At 52.2% G+C, this 20,191-nt stretch overlaps 1 protein-coding gene across 2 annotated transcripts in view; it reads right to left on the bottom strand.

Moving 5' to 3' along the window:
* ITGAE (integrin subunit alpha E) overlaps window positions 1-20,191 on the bottom strand; it is a 59,248-nt gene that overhangs the window by 16,058 nt on the left and 22,999 nt on the right. For both annotated transcript variants that reach the window (XM_057537047.1, XM_007177439.2), the window contains 17 exons: window positions 19,617-19,684; window positions 19,148-19,265; window positions 18,779-18,925; window positions 18,250-18,365; window positions 17,501-17,652; window positions 16,331-16,484; window positions 15,592-15,742; window positions 15,018-15,085; window positions 13,588-13,723; window positions 12,901-13,043; window positions 12,398-12,538; window positions 11,495-11,731; window positions 10,342-10,472; window positions 8,271-8,401; window positions 6,895-7,058; window positions 5,356-5,484; window positions 2,272-2,345 (listed from right to left, as the gene is read on the bottom strand). In XM_057537047.1, coding sequence (XP_057393030.1) covers window positions 2,272-2,345; window positions 5,356-5,484; window positions 6,895-7,058; window positions 8,271-8,401; window positions 10,342-10,472; window positions 11,495-11,731; window positions 12,398-12,538; window positions 12,901-13,043; window positions 13,588-13,723; window positions 15,018-15,085; window positions 15,592-15,742; window positions 16,331-16,484; window positions 17,501-17,652; window positions 18,250-18,365; window positions 18,779-18,925; window positions 19,148-19,265; window positions 19,617-19,684 — 2,260 coding nt within the window. The remainder of the gene's footprint in view (window positions 1-2,271; window positions 2,346-5,355; window positions 5,485-6,894; window positions 7,059-8,270; window positions 8,402-10,341; window positions 10,473-11,494; window positions 11,732-12,397; window positions 12,539-12,900; window positions 13,044-13,587; window positions 13,724-15,017; window positions 15,086-15,591; window positions 15,743-16,330; window positions 16,485-17,500; window positions 17,653-18,249; window positions 18,366-18,778; window positions 18,926-19,147; window positions 19,266-19,616; window positions 19,685-20,191) is intronic.

Here is a 20,191-nt window from a genome sequence, read left to right as displayed (position 1 = left end):
AAACTTTCTAACCCTCTGAAAGGTTCAAAGATGGAATGTGCAGCTCTCGAGAGTAATGCGACCTGTGTCTTGTGTCGTTTTTGTTTTTATCACAGCTGAGAAAAGGATAGATTGGAGGGCTAGAGGGGGCAGAGGCAGAGCCTGTCTGGGAGATGATACAGGCCTGAAATCAGACAGTAGTAGTGGGGATGGGGAGGGGGTAGAAACCAGAGGTGATAAGGCCGTGCTTGCAAGCAACACAAAAAAGAGAGAGGAGTCGAGGATGCCTCCTGAGTTTCCAGCTTGGATGACCGAGTGGGGCTAGTCATGAGGGAGAGAACACAGGGGGAAGACCGGAGGGCGGAAGTTGATCAGATGGGTTCAGTCCAGGGCATGATGAGAGGTGCCCAGAGGATAGGAAGGCAGAGATGTTGAAATGTCAGTAAGGTATCCTGTTCTAGAGCCCAGGAGAGAGATCTGAGAGTCACTGGAATATTTACCAGGGAGACTAACATGTCCACAAAAAAGGTCAAAACCATTGAGACATTTGGATGCTAAGGATTAGGTTCAATACTTTTGAAAAAAGAAGAGACTGCTGGCTGTGAACACTAGGGGGTGATGTAGGGCCAGCTGTTTCACTGTCTACTTCACAAGGACGTGGCTGGGACGGCTTTCTTGGCTGTAATTAATTCCATTAGAAACAACTGCGTCTCCTTGTTAGGCTGGCTTCCAAAGCACTCAAAAGCCTTGAATTGGATCCTTAGTGACTGAGAGGGGCAGCGCTAAGCCATCCACATCTGAAACGCCAGTCCTGCAAATGTCTATGAGAAGGCTTACCAGGACTCAGAGAGCAGTGCTCTTCCCCAGAGATGCCAACTCCGGCCAACTGGCCATCAGTGCCATGTTACACACACAGCACTAGCTTCCAAAAGCTGCCCTAATTCAGTTCTTGACATCACCATCATTCTAGAATGCAGTGTGGTCCAACAGAACTTCGGCAGTAATGAAAATGACCTATTCTGTGCTGTTCAATACCACTAGCCATATGCGGATACTGAGCACATGAAATGGGCCTAGTGCAACTAAGGAACTAAAATTTAATTTTAATTAATTTCAATTTAGATAACCAAGTGTGACCAGAGCCTATTGTATTGGACAGCACAGTTCTAGATGCTCAGGCTGAAGTGTTGAAAGACTTCTTAGACCCCTCTCTTTCTCTCACTCCCCACATCCAATCTGTCATCCAATCCTGTGGGCTCTAACTTCAAAATATAACCACCTTCATTGCTACCACCCTGGCCTAAGTCACATCACTTCTCACCCGAGTTACTACAATAGCTCACTACTATTGCCCCGCCTCCTCCACTGTAGGCACCTACAGTCTGCTCCCAACACAGCAGCAGGAATGATCCTGTTAAGGTGCACGGTCACGTCCTTCCTCTGACTTCTCAGCTCGCGGTGGAAGTCCTCGTGGAGATGCAGCCACGTGTGACCTTTCCTCCCCTCACGTGACCTCTCCCTCCCTCATCTACTGCCACTATGCTGGTGTCCTGGCTCTTCCTCCCATCTCCAGGGCATTTGCAGGTGCTCTTCCTTCAGACACCTGCAGAGTTCATTCCTCCACCTCCTCTTGCATGCACCCAAATGTCACCTTCTCCATGAGCATTCTCCTGACCACTCTATTTAAAACTGCCACCCCACCTCACCCCGGCATTCCCTCCCACCTTCCCTGCCTTCTTTCTCTTCATAGTATTGATACATCTCATCAACACAGAGTTGACTTATTTATTATCTTCTCCCCCTAAAAGCACCAGGAGGGCCGGGATTTTTGTGTGTTGTTTACCGATGTATCTCTAGCACCTAGAGTGCTGGGCACAGAGGAGATGCTCCATAAATATGCAATGAATTAAGTAATTTGGTTAAGAGGTGAGCCAGGGAAGAGGTTACGTCTAACTGAGGTGGTCCTAGGAGTGAGAGACACTGAGTTACGAAAATAGCGTTGTCCAGGATGTCCAGAGACCTGGGTGTAAGTTCACCCAATGATCATGTGACCCCACACAGGCCCTCAACTACTGAGTTTGTTGCCTAATCTATAAAATAGGAATACAAATTTCTGTCTTTCCTCCCTCCTTGGGTGCGTGGGGAAGCAAGAGATAATAAGTGCAGAAGCCCTTTGTGGGCCATGAGGGGAAGGGGGAGGAAGTGAGCGATCCGTCCTGGTGAGGGGTTTGCCCAGGTAAGCCTTCAGGAGGAAGTTAACTGCAGAAACCGTGACGACTGGATTCAACTCACTGAGAGAGGGTGGTGGCCAACTGTAGCTCAGCGACACAAAACAGCTTATTCTTGCAGGCCTTCTCGTAGGGCAGCTGTAACCAGACAGAGAGGGGCAGGATCAGCCCAGGGACCCCGCCATCCCCGCCTTGCTTCATGATCTTCTCCTTAGGACATTCCTGTCCCTCCTGCTGACTCTGAGAAGTGCAGGTAAAGGTTGACAGGCTGGGGTTGTGTCCACATGGCCATGAGAGCTGTGACTGTGCCATTCCTTGGCTTGTCAGGAATGGGGACGTGCTTGGTCCTACAACACAGGTACCAAGTGTCAGGCCACTGGCCAAGGTCAAAAATGGGGTGACCTTTGTGAAACGGTGGGAGTGCCTGTCACTTTCATATTATACTAATTAAACAGCAACACTCACAACTCACTATTTTGAACATTTGGGGGAGGAAAACCCAGGTGAAGAAAAGCTTCCTTAGTCCTCTTAAGTAGAGCAGCAACAGCAGGGGACAAAAAGGGGTACATAACCAAATATTGTCAAGGTCCAGTCCCGTGAGGTCCTCTACCCCCATGGCTAGTCTTCTCTGTAGGTTAAATATTCCCCCTTGCAATCTTGCCTACACCAAACAAATTCAGAAAGTCGCACTGGGTCCAAAAGGCCCAGTCAAGGTTGAAAAGCTCCAGCTCAGGCTGAAAAATCAAGTTTTCTAAAGGAGCTGGTCTATTTTTCATTCTGAAGGAAACACAGCCAGCTCTCTAACTGGGGACTCTCTGCATTTATCTTCCCAGCAGCCAGTGACCATCGCAGCAGCTTTATTAAACAGCAGCAAGGACTGCTTCCATGACCTGGAGCTAGAGTGGGAGCCCAGAGCTGGAAAGAAAACCTTCTGCTTCCCAGAGAAGGGGGATGCAGTTCGCAGAAGTCAGAGCTTGGAGCTCTATCTGACTGGGTCGGCAATTGGGGGCAGGCTTGTTTAGTTTTGTTTTTAACACAGCCAAGCAGCCTGCTCTCTTTCAGCAGGATTACAACACCCTAAGCTCCCAGCTAGAACTCGTTCTCTGGAAACATCTATGTGCCTAACCTAACACCAAATCATTTCTCCTCACCCATTTTATCAGTGGGATAATTTTTTTTAAATCTCTTTGCCAAACCATCGAACTAATCATTGATTAAGGTAAGAATCCTGAATGGATGTTAAACAGGATATATGCATAATCTCAAAGCATCTCCCCATAAGATACTTATTAATTACGAAGGGAAATAGCACCAGGAATGGGACAAATTAACATGATGTGCCCCGGATACAACGCACTTGGGGGGATGAGGCTTCATTTCTGGGATATTCCTGCCCAAAATGCATAACCTGAATCTAACCATGAGGAAACATCAGACAAAGTCAGGCTGAGGAACATTCTACAGTATAACTGGCCTGTACCCTTCAAGAATGTTAAGGTCATTAAAGACAAAGAAAGATTGAGAAATTATTCGAGATTAAAGGAGACTAAACAAAAGTAATGAATTATCCTGATCCAGAAAAAAAGTTTTTTTCTTCTGCTAAAAAGGACATTAATAGGACAACTGGTGATATTTGAATAAAGTTTGTAGATTATAGTATTTCATCATTGTAAATTTCCTGATTTTGATCATTGTACTGTGGTTATGTAAGAGAGTGTCCTTGTTTTTTAGGAAATACATACTGAAGTATTGGGAGTAAAGAGGCATCATATCTGTAACTAACTCTCAAATGGTGCAGAAATATAAATTTCTGAGACTATATATGTATATATGTAAGATATATATGAGATTTTATATATAGAGAGAGAGAGAGACAAAGAATAAAGCAAATGTGATAAAAGGTTAAAATGTTAACCTTTGGGGAATCTGGATAAAGGATGGGAATTCTTTGGACAATTCTAACTTTTTAGTAAGCAAAATATTTCAAACTAAAGTTTTCTTAAAACAGAATATATATAATTAGTGATAATCTACTTATTGACAAAACTTTATTATATTAGTTCTCCCAGTCTTTTCTGAACCATCTAAGTGTCAATGCCAAATTTTAAAATATTATTTAGAAAATTAATATACTATATAAATTTAAAATAAATTTGCCTAAAAAATTAAAATGAGAATCTGCTCATCGGGAACCTGATTCTCCCTCTTCCTGGGCAGACGAGCAATAGGAACAGTCACCCTGATTATGTTGTTCTCTTATTTCTATTTACCATTTGTGATTGATGCATTGGGTGTTAACCAAAACTGGAGCTAAAGGCTTATATAACTGAATTAATATAGAGCATTCTTGTACAAATATTGGACAGTTGTGAGTGTCCTATGATTACCTAGAAATATACTTCTGCTACCTGAAGCTTTTCTGTGGCAGCATGAACTACTTTTGGCTTATTTTTATTTTTGGAGGTTCAATGCATTCCAGCTAACTGTAATTATTACTTTTCAATGCTCATGTTATCACTTCTTTGATCCTGCTGATTTTTCTGTACCCCATAAGACTGTCTAAATGAATACTGACAGAATACCCCAGGGGGCCAGGGCCTGAGTGGGAACAAAATCTCCTTAGATATAGAATCAAGAAATTTTACTGTTTTGTTTCCCTCTCTGATTTCCTGTAGTTATGAGAAAAGTTTTTTGTGACACTATCCATCTGCTAGGGTGTAGGTCTGGTGGGCCATTCAGCCTGAAGGCCTGGGCAGGACCTGGGCAGGCAGGTATGCCAAAGGGCATCCTCTCTGCAGCGCGGGGCAGGTGGGCTCCAGTCCAGTCCCCACACAGGACCCTCACCACACCGTTATCAGAGACTCTTGCCAAGGTGGGCAATGTATTCATATGCTTCATTAAATATGCAGCAGGCACTTTTTGTGAACATAAAAGAACTAGCCTTGGGGGTGGTTTGGAGACGTGTATTATTCACCAGTGAGGTCCTGGGCAAATTAACACCATCTCAGGAACTCTATATCCCCATTTGTACAGTGAGGGGCCTAAATGCTGTCTGAAGACCCTCCCAACTTTAACATTCTTTGAAGATAGGGGAGCAGGTACTTTTAGGGGGATGGCTCCCAGGAGAGTCTGGTCCTAGCTGAGTCACCTGGAAGATGGCAGAGGGCTCAGCATAGAAGTCCAGGATAGGCTGGGGATGGTCCCTCCGGCCCTCGGGGGTCTGGAGTTGGTAGCTGACCTTGACACTGATGTTGGAGAAGCAGTCCTCCTGACAGAGCTGCAGAGTCACCAAGGAATGCAGGGTTGGAGTTGGATGTGGGGGAGAAGATGACAAGGAGAATACTTTTAACTTTGATGTAGTCACAATAAGAAATAAACAATGAGAGCGGTAAGCCAGTATTCCTAAGCCTCTTCCAAATAAGCCAGGCTGCCAAGAGCACTGGGAAAATCTCCCTTGATCTGCCATGGTCTCGGGCATCGTAACTCCTTATGGTTCCTGCCCCAATCACAAAGGGATTCTGGCCATTGGGAGTTAAAAACTGGCCTCGGCTTTATTCAGAGTACAAAGGGGACCCACGAAAGGGAAGAGTCATGGTCACATCTGTGTTTACAAAGATCTTTCTCCAAGCAACATGGAGGATATACTAGAGAAATAAAAACTGAAGACCAGGAGATGGCCTGGGATGCTGTTTGCCATTCTCTTTGTTTATTGAGCCTTTTTGCCAGGTGGGAGCTTTGAACACCTGAGAGTAGGTGAGCACGATTCCCAGGTGGAAAAGGTAGTTATGCTTGTATTTAAGGAAGCCATAGATTTGCTAGAAACTCGTTCTTAATCCATTTAACAATCAACAGACGTGGGAACAGATGTGTAGTAAGAAGCATAATTTACGAGTTTATTGGAATAAATGATCCTTTTAGGTCCACAACTCTGGGTCCTGTCAGGCTCTGGGTTCTGACAAATACATTTTTCATGTCTCTAGGCACATTTGTCAGGAGTAAACTTTTGTAAATCACAACTTTTGTCTTTCTATTTCTACTTTCTCTCGTTCAGGTTTTCTGATGTTGACTCACGCAAGGGCCCTCTGCCCCACTTTTATTATCAGGTGAGGTAGGGAGCCCTGTTATTCCCAATTTATTACCAAGAAAAATGTCAGCAATTAGAGAATTTCCCTTTTTGTCCAGTTTCTAGGAAGCTCAGAGATCTACTTAGTGTTCAATTTTGGTAGGTTTCTTTTTTTTCTGACCACTCTGCACAGCATGTGGGATCTTAGTTCCTGACCAGGGATCAAACCCATGCCCCCTGCAGTGGAAGTGAGGAGTCTTAACCACTGGACCGCCAGGGAAGTCCCTCGGTAGGTTTCTTTAATTTGGATTTCTGGTACCATAACTCCCACCTCCCATGCCATCATGTGGTTCTTTTTTTTTTTTTTTTTTTGGCCGCACCGTGCCGCTTGTGGGATCTTAGTTCCCTGACCAGGGATCGAATCCGGGCCCTCAGCAGTGAAAGCACAGAGTACTAACCATTGGACCGCCAGGGAATTCCCCCATCATCTGGTTCTCAATCTATTATGATTATTTCAGTTGCCCCATTTGTGTGTATGGGTATGTGTGTTTCAGTGCATGCACCTCAGTTATTTTCTCAACAATACAGACCCCTCTAGACTTTTCTGGAAACTCCTCCACTTACCTGTCCCTCTGTGGGAACCAGCAGGAAGGGCTCACAGAGACGGGGGCCCGTGCCCCACTCCCTAAGGGAGCTCTGACACAGCCTCTCATCTGAACACTGCAGCCTTTTCCTCTGCTTCACCACATCCACGTCCAAAGTGAAGTTCAGAGAGGTCTCTTTGAGGCCTGGGAATGAAGACCAGGTCTTCCTGATGAGACTGGGACGGGCAAGCCCCAGACAGAGGGCCCTCCCATGAGTCCCTCCTGAGTGGTGCCCCCACGTAGGCACTTCCCCAAGTTTCTTCTTCATTTCAAAGGTGCTTTTCTCATGTCTTCTGGCACCCAGCTAGGGTCCCTCAGTGCACCAGCCCCAAACCTGGAGCAGCACATCCCAGGGGCTGAGTCACTCTTCCCTGGGGGAAGAAGCGCTTGGGGGGAGGCAGGGATTGAGGGGGAAAATGAGGAGGAGCAAAAAGTCAAGGAATGGAGAGAGAAACCATAGAGTAAAACCTGAGGATAACAGAGCTGGAGGCACCTTGTAGACTACCTGGGCCAGCTCCCTTACTGTGGAGAAGAGAAACCAGGGCCCAGAGGGTGAAAGACGCCCTCCCAGTGTCACACAGCCACCCAGCAGCTGCCATTCGGGCTCTGTGGCCTGAATCTTTCAGCCTATACAGCTGGAACTGATAGGCCTGCCCTTTCCTAATTAACAGATTTGATCATGGACTCTTGCAGTAAAGCCAGCCCACCTGGGAGAGCACATTCTGACCTGCAGGAAGCAGGGAGACATCTCCAGGATTGTTACTGAGAGATTAAGCCCTGGGGACGGTTGCTGGGGGATTGTTTTGGCGGGGATCTCTTGGGTTGGCAGTAAGTACCTGGGTTGTGAAAGCCATGCCTTCTGGAAGTTCTCCCAACCAGTGCCAACTAAGGGGATGGGAAGGGAGGCCAGGCCTCCGGCAGGTTATCCAATCCCCCTGGGCCGGGGAGACATGGTGAGCAGGGAAGGGGAGAAGATGTAAATCAGGGAGAAAGAGGACAGGCACTTCTCAGGAGCCCTACACACATGCACAGGCGTGGGCACAGTAGGTGGAGATGGAGAAGTGCCGGCCTTTTTCTGAGTCTTCTTTCAGAAACTCAACCCTTCAACCCAAGGAAGGGATCCAGTGCCCCTTTTCCCAACAGGGTCAGAGAGACCCCTTCAGAGTGTAGACTTGACAGCAGATCACCCTTTTCTGGGGCGGTTCCCATTAAATTGAACCTAAGGTCAAAGGAGCTAAAGTCTAATAGAGGGATTTCATAACACCCTGCCCCCACCCAGCCCTCTTTTCCTGCCCCCGACTGAAGCCAACAGGGACTGACCACAGCACCGGACGGGTCAGCTAGGCTGCCTGTTACCTGACTCAGCAGCTGGCGACACATAGCTGACTTCAAAACACAAATTCACAATCACGCTGCTGTGGAAGCCAATGGGCAGTGCCTTGGGGGTGAAGGTCATGGACAGCTTCAGACGAACCACAGGTCTTGAGCTAAACAAGATAGCAAAGAGGACCATGAGAAGGGACCACAGGACTTCTGGATCAGTGCCTGGGCTCTTTCCTTCATTCAATGAATATATATTGAACACCTCTCTTATGCCAAGTGCTATTCTGAGTCTTCAGGGTACTACAGGGAAGAGATAAGGCCTGCTCTAGTGGGAAAACAGACAACAAGCAAATAAACAAGAAGAAACAGGAAAATCCTATGTACAGGAAATGCTATGATAAAAATAAAATAGGATTGGGACTTCCCTGTCGGTCCAGTGGTTAAGACTCCGTGCTTCCACTGCAGGGGGCCCGGGTTCGATCCCTGGTCAGGGAACTGAGATCCTGCATGCCGTGCAGTGTGGCCGAAAAATAACTAACTAACTAAATAAATAAATAAATTAAATAGGATAAGGTAATAGAGACTGGGGGCTACTTAGCTGGTGGTCAGGGATGGCCTCACAAATGAGGAGACGTTTAAGTTGAGCTCTGTTACCGAGAAAGAGCCCGCTCTGTGAAGATCTAGGGGAACTGCATTACAGGCAGAAAGCACAGCTGATACAAAGGGCCTGTGGTAGGAATGAGTTTGCTTTGTTTGAGGAACACAAAAGTCAGCATAACTGGGGCACAATTAGTGAGACAGAGAGTAGACAAATGGCGGGGATGGAGGGGTCTGCAGGGCCAGGCCATGGTAAGGAATTTCGATTTTACTCTAAGTGGGAACCACTGAGGGTTTTTTTTTTTTAATTTTTATTTATTATTTATTTATTATGTTTATTTTTGGCTGTGTTGGGTCTTCGTTTCTGTGTGAGGGCTTTCTCTAGTTGCGGTAAGTGGGGGCCACTCTTCATCGCGGTGTGCGGGCCTCTCACAGTCACGGCCTCTCTTGTTGCAGAGCACAGGCTCCAGACGCGCAGGCTCAGTAGTTGTGGCTCACGGGCCCAGCTGCTCCACGGCATGTGGGATCTTCCCAGACCAGGGCTCGAACCCGTGTCCCCTGCATTGGCAGGCAGATTCTCAACCACTGCGCCACCAGGGAAGCCCCCTAGGGGTTTTGAGCAGCAGAATGAAGGGGTCTCTCTGGCTGCTGTGTGGAGAACGGAGCACAGGGAGTGGAAGCAGGGAAGGACGCCATGGCAGTGGTCCAGGCGAGAGGTGACAATGTCATGAACTACTAGGAAGTACTTTGGAGGCAGAGCCAACAAAAACTTGTTGATGGGATGGCAGGGAAAGGAAAAAGAGGAATCAAGGATGACTCTTGGGTTTTTATCCTAAACAAATGGCACCCTTTGCTGAGATGGGAAGCCCAGGGAGGGGCAGGTGGGTAGAATGAAGGGTGGGTGGGAATGAGTCCTTTTTTTTGGCCGCCCCATGGGGCTTGGGGGATCTTAGTTCCCTGACCAGGGACTGAACCCACGCCCTCTGCAGTGAAAGCACCGAGTCCTAACCACTGGACCGCCAGGGAAGTCCCCTTTTTTGTTTTGTTTTTAGACATGGTAACTTTGCGATGCCTGTGTTGAATAAACAGCCGAGTCTGGAGCTTCGCGGAGAGCACAGGGCAGATTGGTGCCCCGCCAGATTATTTATAGCCATGGGACTTGATCACTCACTTAGGGATGGAGCACAGAAGCTCTGAAATTAATAATAGTAATAACAGCAGCCATCACTGAGCACCGTGCTAAATACTTTGCATAGATCCTCTCAGTCCTCATAACTCTGTGAGGTAGGTGCATTGTTATTCCCATTTATAGATAAGAAAATTGGGACTTAGAAATTCTGCCCAAGGGCACACTGTTAAGTGCAAGCTGAGGTTCAAACCCAGTTGGGCAGAGCCGGTGCCCTTAACCACTGCACTTACTCCCTCCCATCAGTGCCTGGTGTCTTCATGAGGTCACTTAGGGCAGGGCAACTGGGTGAAGCTGCCAGAAGGCAGAGCAGACCCCTACCGGAGCACAGCCGCCTGGCCCAGAGCGCCCACAGTGATGTCAGCAAGGCCGTCGCCACTGAAATCTAAGCCACCTGCCACCGATGTGCCGAAGTACCGGAGTCCTGGGGCCACCACTGAGGCTCTGATCCTCTGTGGATCGAGAAACACAAGTGTCAGGGAGGGAAAGGGGTTTCCTTTTGGTTTAATTCAATCAGCAGATTAGCCTTTGTCCCCACCCCAGGGAGCCCTCAGCTGAGGAACTGGAAAGAAAACGTCAAGCTTCTCCCAGGGAGGCTTGAAGGGGGGTGGGGCTTGACAGGGAGAGTAAGGAGAGCAGGGGGTGGGGAAGAGTAGGGTCGTCCCAGGGAACAGTCAGGGGTCAGTGCAGTGGGCACAGGGAGTACTGGGCACGAGCAGTCCTCCCGTGGGGCTGAGGGGAGAGTGGCTCTGAACTACGTTTCAGAAACACCGCTGAAGCCCAGGGCGGACAATGGGGAAGAGGAAGGAGCCAGGGCGGGGGTGGTGGGGACGGAGAGGAGGGGCTGGGTTTGGGAGACAGTAGGATCTTTAGGAGGCAGAGGCCACAGGCTGAGCTGAGGTCTGGGATTAGCCCAGTTTCTGCTGTGAGCAGGGGAGGGGGAGGGCCCAGAGGAGCAGCAGGTCTAGGGAAGAGGATGCTTTCAGCTGGGCATCCTGAGAGTGAGACGCTGGAGGCCGTCCAGGGGAGGGGCTCAGGAGCAGCTGGACACACAGGGCTGAAGCCTGGAGAGAAACTGCAGCTGGATGTGAGTGAAAGTGCCCATAAAAGATGTAGCATGGAAGTTGGCAATGGATTCCTGGGGGGTGAGAGCTAGGCTTGGGGTGGGGGGAGGGGCTGGGTGGGAGACAGGAGCCAGAGAAGGGACAGAGAGAGGAGAGAGGATCTGAGGCAGGTCCATGGTCAGGAAAGCCAAAGAAGGAGGGAGTCACAGGTCAGGAAAGTACATGGATGTTGGCCCAACCTCTAGCCCCACGGGCAGGGTCTGAGCTGAGAACCTCCAAGTGACTTCTGTCCTTCAGCGCCCTGGGACCTGCCTGGCACTTAGGACTGGAGCTGGCCTGGGTCTCAGGCCATCATATCTGGGGAAGGTCAGAGTCCCAGAGTAGAGGCAAGAGAGAGCCCTGCGGATCACCTGTGGCTGGTAGGTAGAGAGGTCAGCCAGCTGGTTGGTAGAGTGTCCATTGTAGATGTACACGCTGCCGAAGCCTACACCACCATCTGCCCCAAAGTCTTCCAGGGGGGCCCCGATGGCCACATCTATGAGCTCATCCTGACTGATATCCCCCACTGTCGCCATGGCAAAGCCAAATCGCGCATAAGTTAACCTGGGGTGCCCACTCAGCGTGCGTACCAAGGAGAAGGAACCATCCTGTAAGGCAGAGAGGCAGCTCAGCCCTCAAGACAGGGATGCGGGGTGCCCACCCCACTGCCACCCCAGGAAGCATGCTCAAGGACTTGTTGATTCTGATTCTCCAGCAGGGAGGGAGTCTGTGGCTCAGAAGAGGCAAGAGACCTTCCCAAGTTTGCACAGTGAGTGAGTGGTGAAGCTGGAGTCCTCCTGCCTTGCAGTCCAGGGCCAAGAGCTGCACCCCTCTGCTCCCATGATTGGGGTACTGGACTGGCAATCAGGAGGCCTGGCTTCTCGCCTTGGTTCCACCACACACTTGCTCTGTAAACTGGAGCAAGTCTCTACATCACTGAGCCTCAGCTTTCTCATGTGTAAAATGGGAGTAACAGCTACCTCCCATAGTTACTGTGAGAAACAAGTGAGATCACAGACAGGATGTGCTTTGTCAACCGTGCAGCTATTTGCGATGTCATCATCATCAACATGAGATGATGGGGTGGGGAAAGTACGAAAGTGGGGGAGGGGACGGAGGGGAGCAGTCGCCCCACCAGGCTGCCATCCACTCTGAGCTCCTCATCACCGCCCTCTGGTGCAAGGCAGGGCCGGGCGCTCCCAGCCTCTGTCACCTCGGCCCCAGGCTGAGCAGCCACAGCCTCAGCCAACTTGCGAAGATGGTGACTCTCCCACCTGCTTGTTCACACGGTACACATAGACTCTGCCCTCCTCGCCTTGAACGTGGTAAAACGGGGCGGCCACCAGCAACAAATCTGTGGTCCCATCCATGTCGACGTCCACAGGGCACAGCTCAGAGCCAAAATAGGACCCCATCTGCAGGCCAGAGGGAACGCAGCTCACGGGGAGTGCCGGGGACGCACGCCCCCACCGCCAGACCCCTCAGCAAAGCTAGACCTCTGCTCTTGCTCTTCCTGGACCACCAAATTTGGGTCAGACCAGATCAATTTGTTCACCAGAATAACACAGGAGACTGGGTGAACGGCCTGATCCCCCACGACGGGGGAAACCAGCTGGCGCTCAGACACACAGAGCCGGGGCGGAGGCTGAGTTCTGCCTGAGTTCTGCCCAGGCTGGGTCCCCAACCCACTGTGTGCCCTGGAGCCCACCCCTTTCCCACTGGGACCTCCAGATCCCCATCTGTAATAACGGGGGCGGGGGTCCTTCTCCAGCAGTACCTGCTCGCCCTCCAGCACTGGTACAAAGTTGGTCTCTTTGCCCTCCTTCCGGAGCTCAAACACAGCCCCTCGCTGCTTGTGCCGTGGAGCCCCTGCCACATAGGAGAGGCCACAGGCCTCGCGCAGCACAGCCACCGAGTAACCTGTGGGGGGCGGGGAACTGTGATCAGGACCTCCCACCAGGCCACTCCTTTGCCCCCCGCCACCTTCCCAGCCAGGACTGCGAAGCAGCTGGGGCAGGGAGGCAGAAATGGAGGGACTCTCCTTCTCATCCTTTTAAAGTCATCAGCGGTGGCCCCACTTACCCAGGCGCCTGCTCACACACCTGTGCCCCGCCACACAGATGCGACAGGCACACACGATCCCACAGACAGCTTCACTCAACATACACGCCACACACAGCCGTCACCCACGTTCATCACAAACGCAGTGCATGAAGGCTGAGGAGGGGTGAAGGGTCACCCACCGCCATTGCTAATGGAGCGGCCCTACCTCCCTAGGCAGCTGCCGGGCCCTGGCGCTTTGGTACCAAACAGGCCTAATTCTCAGCCTCAGGCTCCCTAAGTGGGGCCCGTCCCTCAGTCCATGTGACCGACCTGGGCCCTCCCCAGCTAGGAAGCCCACTGCAGCCTGTGTCCCTGTACAGGCCCCGCCCACACCCAGGTAGCCTCCAGGCCCCGCCCTCACCCAGGTAGCTGTACTGCACAGCCTTGGCATCCACTGCCGTCTGGTTCAGGAAGCGGCCCTTGCGGCTGCTCATGTTGTAGAACAGCGTGCCCCCCGACCAGTCGAAGGCCCCTACAGCACCGAGCAGCACCTGCCCCTGCAGGGGAAAAGGGTTGGCGGCCATCTGAGCGGGAGGGACCCAGGGCCAGCCAGGGTGGCCTTGGGTCTACCTGCCAGCACAGCAAACCTTGCAGGGGGGATGAGGGGCATTCAATGCACCCGGACAGAGATGCAGGAGGAAGGCGAGAGGCAAACACTGGGTTCCTGCCTTGTACCCATGACCCTGTCAGGGCAGCTGTCCCTGCAGTACCAGCAACCCCTGGGGCAGAAATCCAACCCCGGGCCCAGATGTTGAGCATTTAAAAAAGTATGACTGAGGGACTTCCCTGGTGGCACAGTGGTTAAGAATCCGCTTGCCAATGCAGGGGACACAGGTTCGAGCCCTGGTCCGGGAAGATCCCACATGCCGCGGAGCAACTAAGCCCGTGCGCCACAACTACTGAGCCTGCGCTCTAGAGCCTGTGAGCCACAACTAGTGAGCCCTCGTGCCACAACTACTGAAGCCTGTGTGCCTAGAGCCCGTGCTCCGCAAGAGAAGCCCCCACTCGCCGCAACTAGAGAAAGCCCGCGTGCAGCAACGAAGACCCAACACAGCCAAGAATAAATAAATTTAAATAAATTTAAAAAAAAAAAAAGTACGACTGAGCAAAATGGGGCTCATGTCCTCCGAGGCTGCACAGCCTGAGTCTGGCACCCAAGGCCCACCTGTGTCGAGTGACGTGCTAACCGCGCTTCCACCACATGCAAGGACGGTGTCCTCACTGCCCGTATCCCTCCCCGTCTGTGGGGAACAGGGCCTCTGGTGGGGAGAAGTACCTGGCTTGGTAGGCAAGCCCACCCAGGCCTGGGTGTTACCAGTCTGTGTTAATGAAGCTGCTTAATCCTTGAGCGCAGGACAAAATGACCTCCTGTTATAAACAGGGCCATTCTCTCCTTGACCTCAAAGGTCCAGGTTAGGGCGAGCACACAGAAGTGTTTTCCTTTGTCCTAAAATGGCTCTTTCATGGGACTTCCCTGGCGGTCCAGTGGTTGAGACTTTGCCTTCCAATGCAGGGCGCACAGGTTTGATCCCGGGTTGGGGAGCTAAGATCCCACATGCCTCGGGGCCAAAAAAACAAAATATAAAACAGAAGCAATACTGTAACAAATTCAATAAAGACTTTTAAAATGGTTCACATCAAAAAATCTTTACGAAAAATAAAATCTTAAATTGGCTCCTTCAGAGGCCTCACCACAGGAGGGCACTGAGAGCCAGGGGACCCTGAGTCCCTGGGAGTCGCCGGGGCCCCTCCTCTGTGGAGAGCCTGCCTGGTGCTGAGTCGGCCACGTACCTCGTCCAGGATCTGGGCGCTGAACCCGACCTGTGCCAGCTGGTAGTGGAGGGCATCTCCGACCGTGCCTGGAAGCCAAGACGCCCAGTGAGACTGCTGTGGGCCGAGGTGAAGGGAGAAACCAAGTCGGGGAAGGGTCTGGCTTGGCTTCCTCCCAGAGGGAAGGATGTTCTGGTAGGATGGGACGAGCATCAGGTTGGAGTAGAGATCTGGGTCCTGCTTTAGCAGCTACTGGCAGCATAGCTGGGAAGAGGGCCATCCCCTCCCTGTTCCTGGGCCTCAGTTTCCTCACCTGGGAGCTCCTGGGAGCAGGAATCATGCCCCAGTCATCCTTCTTCCTCCAGCACCAGAAAGAGCTTCTCATCAGGGTTTCATGGAATTTGGGGGAAGTGAGGAAGGCTGGGGATATTGTTGCCTTTTTAGAGATGGAACAGCTGAGGCTCAGAGAAGTGACAGGAGTTGCCAGCGTGCCACATGGAGGGAGGACAGGAGCGGGGCTGGAGCGCGGGCCTCGGGCCTCCTGCTGAATTGCCGAGGGCGCTGCCACAGGGCGGCCAGGGACCTGGAGCCTCACCTTCCACGCTAATGATGCTCTGCTGCAGTTTGCTCAGCAGCCCATCCAGCGCTGAGTAGTTGGTCACCTTGAAGGCATGGTCCTCATCGGGGTCCGAGGCGATCAGCTTCAGCTCGTTGTACGCCCTGGTTTTATTAAATGCATCTCCCACCTGCACAGAGGCCCTGGGTCAGTGGGCCAGCACCACGAGGGCTCTCCAGGCCCGGAGAGAGAGCTGAGCCCCTCCGTCTGGCCTTCAGGGCCCCCCATCACCTACCTCCTCCTTTCCCTGCTCCCTGCTCTCCCACACACTCTACGTGTGTTTTCCTGAACACACCAAGCTCCTCACCTCTGCCCATGCTATTCCCTCTGCCTGCAGAGCCCTTCCTGCCTCCCCTGTGCCCTAGGTCAGCTACTCCTCTTTGTCCTCCAAGACTCAGCTCAGCACCAGCTCCTCCTGGAACCTTCCCTGACATCCCTCCTGTGGGCTCCCAGGGTGTCCACTGCTCTCCCCATCACTGCTGGGCGAGTGAGCTGTGACCACCACTGGGAAATGAGCCGTCTGGGGGAAGACCCTGAGTGGGGTGGGGGGGTGCGGGGTGCATGGGACACGGGGGCTGAAAGAAGAGAAGTTGGTGAGTGTTTGTGACTGCAGCAGGGTTTGGGTAAGCTGCTTACTGAAGCCCTTCTAGGAGCCCTGGCTCCTCCCCACCCCAGGCTGTACAGGGTCACGAGGTACCCCCCAGCTCCTGGTTCTTACCCCAATGGCAAAGCGCTCAACACCCTGCATCTTTGTGGAGTCGATGACAGTCGTGAGGCTGAGGGGGTCCCCGAATATGTCCCCATCAGTGAGCACCACCATGACCTTGGATGCCTTTTCTCTGGAGCCATGGCTTGGTGTGAAGATGTTGTCTCTAAATCGGGGAGAGTAAAGGGAGAGAACTTTGCCAAAGGGATGACTGAGTCCTGGGGAGATTTTATTCACTGACCTGTTTTAGAATTGAAGAGGATTAAGGAGCCCTCCTGGGAGAACAAAGGCCCAAAGAGGGGTGGTGATGTCCCTGGGTGCACAGCTGCGTGGGTGGAGGTGAGGCTGCAACACAGGTGTTCTTACCCCTCACCTGCTCCCAACAGAAAGGTGCTGGACAACTAGAGAAAGCCAGTGCACAGCAACGAAGACCCAATGCAGCCAAAAATAAGTAAATAAATAAATTTATTTTTAAAAAAAGAAAAAGAAAGGTGCTGGACAGCACTGGAGTCTATTCCTCGTGTGTATGCATGGGAATAATAATGATATTAAAAACAGTGGCTAAGATTTACATAGAACTTAGGTGCCAGGCACTCTGGTATGCACCGTACATATTTTAAGGCAAGTACTATTATTATTATTATTATTATTATTATTATTATTATTATTATTATTATTACTGGCCACACCCTGAGGCTTGCAGGATCTTAGTTCCCCGACCAGGGATTGAACCCTGGCCTCAGCAGTGAAAGCGCCAAGTCCTAACCACTGGACTACCAGGGAATTCCCTATTATTCTCATTTTAAAAGTGAGAAAATTGAAGCATAGAGAGGTTAGGCAACTCGCCCAAGGTCTCACGAGTACACACTGTAGCTGGGATTGAACCCAGGGAGCCTGCCCACTAAGCCCCTCTGATAAGCACTGTGCCCTACTGCTGCTCGCAGGAGGAGTCTTTGGAAGAATTTTTGGAGGACTGTCTTGGGGTGTCATCTATCAGCCAAGGCTGGGTTGGAAGACCTCACAGTGTCCCCTTTCAGCCAAGGAAGAGCCTGAACCCTGACCCTCTCCTCTACACAGTCTGTCCAGCCACCTTCTCCAGGTAGGATGCCTCAGAGCCTCTGGGCAGGGCCGTAGACTGGCACTCAGTAGGTGTACAGGTAATTCTGTCGCCCTCACACTCACAGGACGTGCTGCATGGCAGAGGCAGTCTTGGTGACACTCCCCACTTGAGTGATGTTCTGGACTCTGGCGAGGGAGGCTGTAACGTCTTGGCTGTCCTGAAGGTCAAGCTCTGTCTGGATGACTTCCCCATATTGCACCAGGGCAAAGCTGCACTGCAGGGGAGGGGCCGAGAGGGAAGGAGTTTGGCAGAGTTGCCCAAGGCCACCCCTGCCCCTTAGATGGCTCTGCCTGGAAGCAGTGGAAGAATCCACTCATTCCTCCTAGTCTCTGGGCAGGAGGAGATGCTCAGGCAGAGGGAAATCTCTAAGCCAGTGGGGTGGAGGAAGGTGTGACAGTAATGGCTCCCAGTGAATCACAGACTTCTCCTTGAATCCATGTCCCTGTGTAGTCCCCCTCTTCCACACTGACTCCGGGATAGGCCAGGTGACTTGCTTTGGCCAATGGGACATCAGCAAATGTGATATAATCAGAGGTTTGGAAAGTGCTTGCCATGAGAGAGTTGGACTGGGCTGCTGGAGACACATGGTCCAGACAAGCGAGGGCATCTTAGGGTCCAGTCAAGCAACCAGATGTCTGCAGCTGCAGGAATAACTCTAGGCAAGACCAGCAAAAGAACCACCCAGCTGAGCCCAGACCGAACAGCTGACCCATAGAAGGAGAGCAGATCACTGGTGGATGTTTTGAGGCGGTTTGTTCACAGCGGTAGATAACACACAAGCTGTGTGAGTCCAGCTCTTAGGGAAGCCCACCTCAAAGCACTTCTCATAGATGTTCTTCATCATGTTGGAGATGAAGTCTTTGGCTCTCTGGAAGTCTGGGGGATCAATGCTTCCTGAGCCATCCAGGATGATGGCGATCTCGGTACCTGGGCCAAAACAGGGAACAGGTCAGGAGTGGGCTTGGCATCTGGGGCAGGAGTGAGGGCAACTCGTCCTGCCCTGAAGGGCACCCACCCAGTTCAAGCCCTGAGGGCTCAGTTCAGGGAGGGCATCGGTGCCATTCCCAAGAGTGAAGCCTCTGTCTCAGAGGCAGAGAGTGAGCCAGAACCTGCTCAGGCTCTGACTTGCTGCGTGAGTCACTCCCAGCACCCCCACTCTCTGGGCCTCAGTTTTCCCATCTGTAAGATGGAGAGAGACAGGGCTGGGACTGGCCAGGCCTGTAGAATCCAGCCACTGCTCTCCATCTCTTGGACCTAGGCACGCCTCACCCCTGGAGGTCGCCAGCCTAGGGAGTCAGCTCTGACAGCTCTGGGAGCAACCCAGATTTGCCTCTTCTCACCAGCTGCCTCCTCGTCCTCATCCTCTGTCTCCTCCTCCTCCTCCACCTTCAAATCCCGGCGCTGCCTGGCTGTGTTCTCCATGCTGCCTTTTTTGTTCCTGGAGCAGTCTCCAGCATCCACAGGGGCATCAGGGTCCAGTAATTTTTCTTTAAAAAGTACACATGGAAGAGCTCAGAGTCAGACGGCTTCCTCGTTCACCTCCAGGTAAGCCTGCCCTTAGCTCTGCCCTGGTTCCTTCACATGGGGCCTAAGCCTGCCTTGCCCTCTCTGGGCCTCTGTGTCCCTCTGAATCTACCACGGGCTGGCGCCTCTTCTGGCAGACCCCAGGATATCCCTTCAGAGCTGTCCAACGAGGGTCCAGTCCTTACCAAGGTCGGAGAAGTAGACCTGGGCACGGGGACGGAGGTCAGGGGCCAGCAGGATGCAGTTGCCTGTGAGCTCTGAGCTGAGGCTCTGGGGCCACCGGGTCGGCACTTGAATGCAGATCTAGAGGAGGGGGAGAAAAGGAGGGGAAAGCCCGGGTCACCCCCAGCCCAGGCCCCCTCGTTGCAGCCACACCCACACCCCCACGTCAGAACCCAGTGGCTCAACCAGGCAGGGGACGCAGGAACAGCTTGCTCACCCCTCACCAGGGGTAGGAGTCGCTGCCAGGGTCAGTGTGCTGGGTCACATGGAGTACCCAGCTCAGAGCCGCTGTCAGCCCTGGGGCTGCCGGGGATACCGTTGGGCTCAGCCCTGAGAATAACACGCCAGTCAGGACTGGTATCCACACGGTCAACCACAGGGGTAGCACCAGCTCCCCAAGGCCCTCCATCCTCCCTCGCCACACATACTCACCAAAACACCATGGTGGTTCCGGACAACTGTCACTCCACGGTACCTCCTCTTTGGGATGGGGACATTCTCTGAAACAGTGAGGCCCAGGTAAGGAGGGAGGAATGCTGGGAGGCAACCCAGGAGCCAAGGTCAGAGGGCACAGGGCCATCTTGGTCAAAGCCCCATGAGGAAGAGCTGGCCACTCAGAGCATCCTCTGGAAGCTGGATGGGGGGGCCTTCAAGGACAGGACTCTCTCCCAGGCTCATTCGGTGTCTCAGTCAACATAAGCCCCGTGATGTCTGCTCTGTGCCCGGCCTGTGACAGATGGTGATAGGGATCCAGAAACACTGAGACCTGGTGCTGGTCCTCCAGGGGCCCCTGGGCTGGTGGGCAGGCAGGCAGAGAAGCACCAGCTGGCAGGTGTGTGCAGCACCAGGGAGGAATGGCAAGAGGCTGAGGGACTGGCCCTAGAATCCAATGAACTCTCCCCTCTCAAAGTCCCGTCTCCGGGGAATCTTACCACCCCACATCCCCAGGGGCAGAAGTGTAGCTCCTTCCCCTCTCTCCCCACTGTGGGCCTCAGGAGACTTGCATT

The sequence above is a fragment of the Balaenoptera acutorostrata genome, chromosome 20, assembly GCF_949987535.1.
Source record: "Balaenoptera acutorostrata chromosome 20, mBalAcu1.1, whole genome shotgun sequence".
Classification (NCBI taxonomy): Eukaryota; Metazoa; Chordata; class Mammalia; order Artiodactyla; family Balaenopteridae; genus Balaenoptera; species Balaenoptera acutorostrata.
This window is presented reverse-complemented; position numbering and strand designations above follow the sequence as displayed.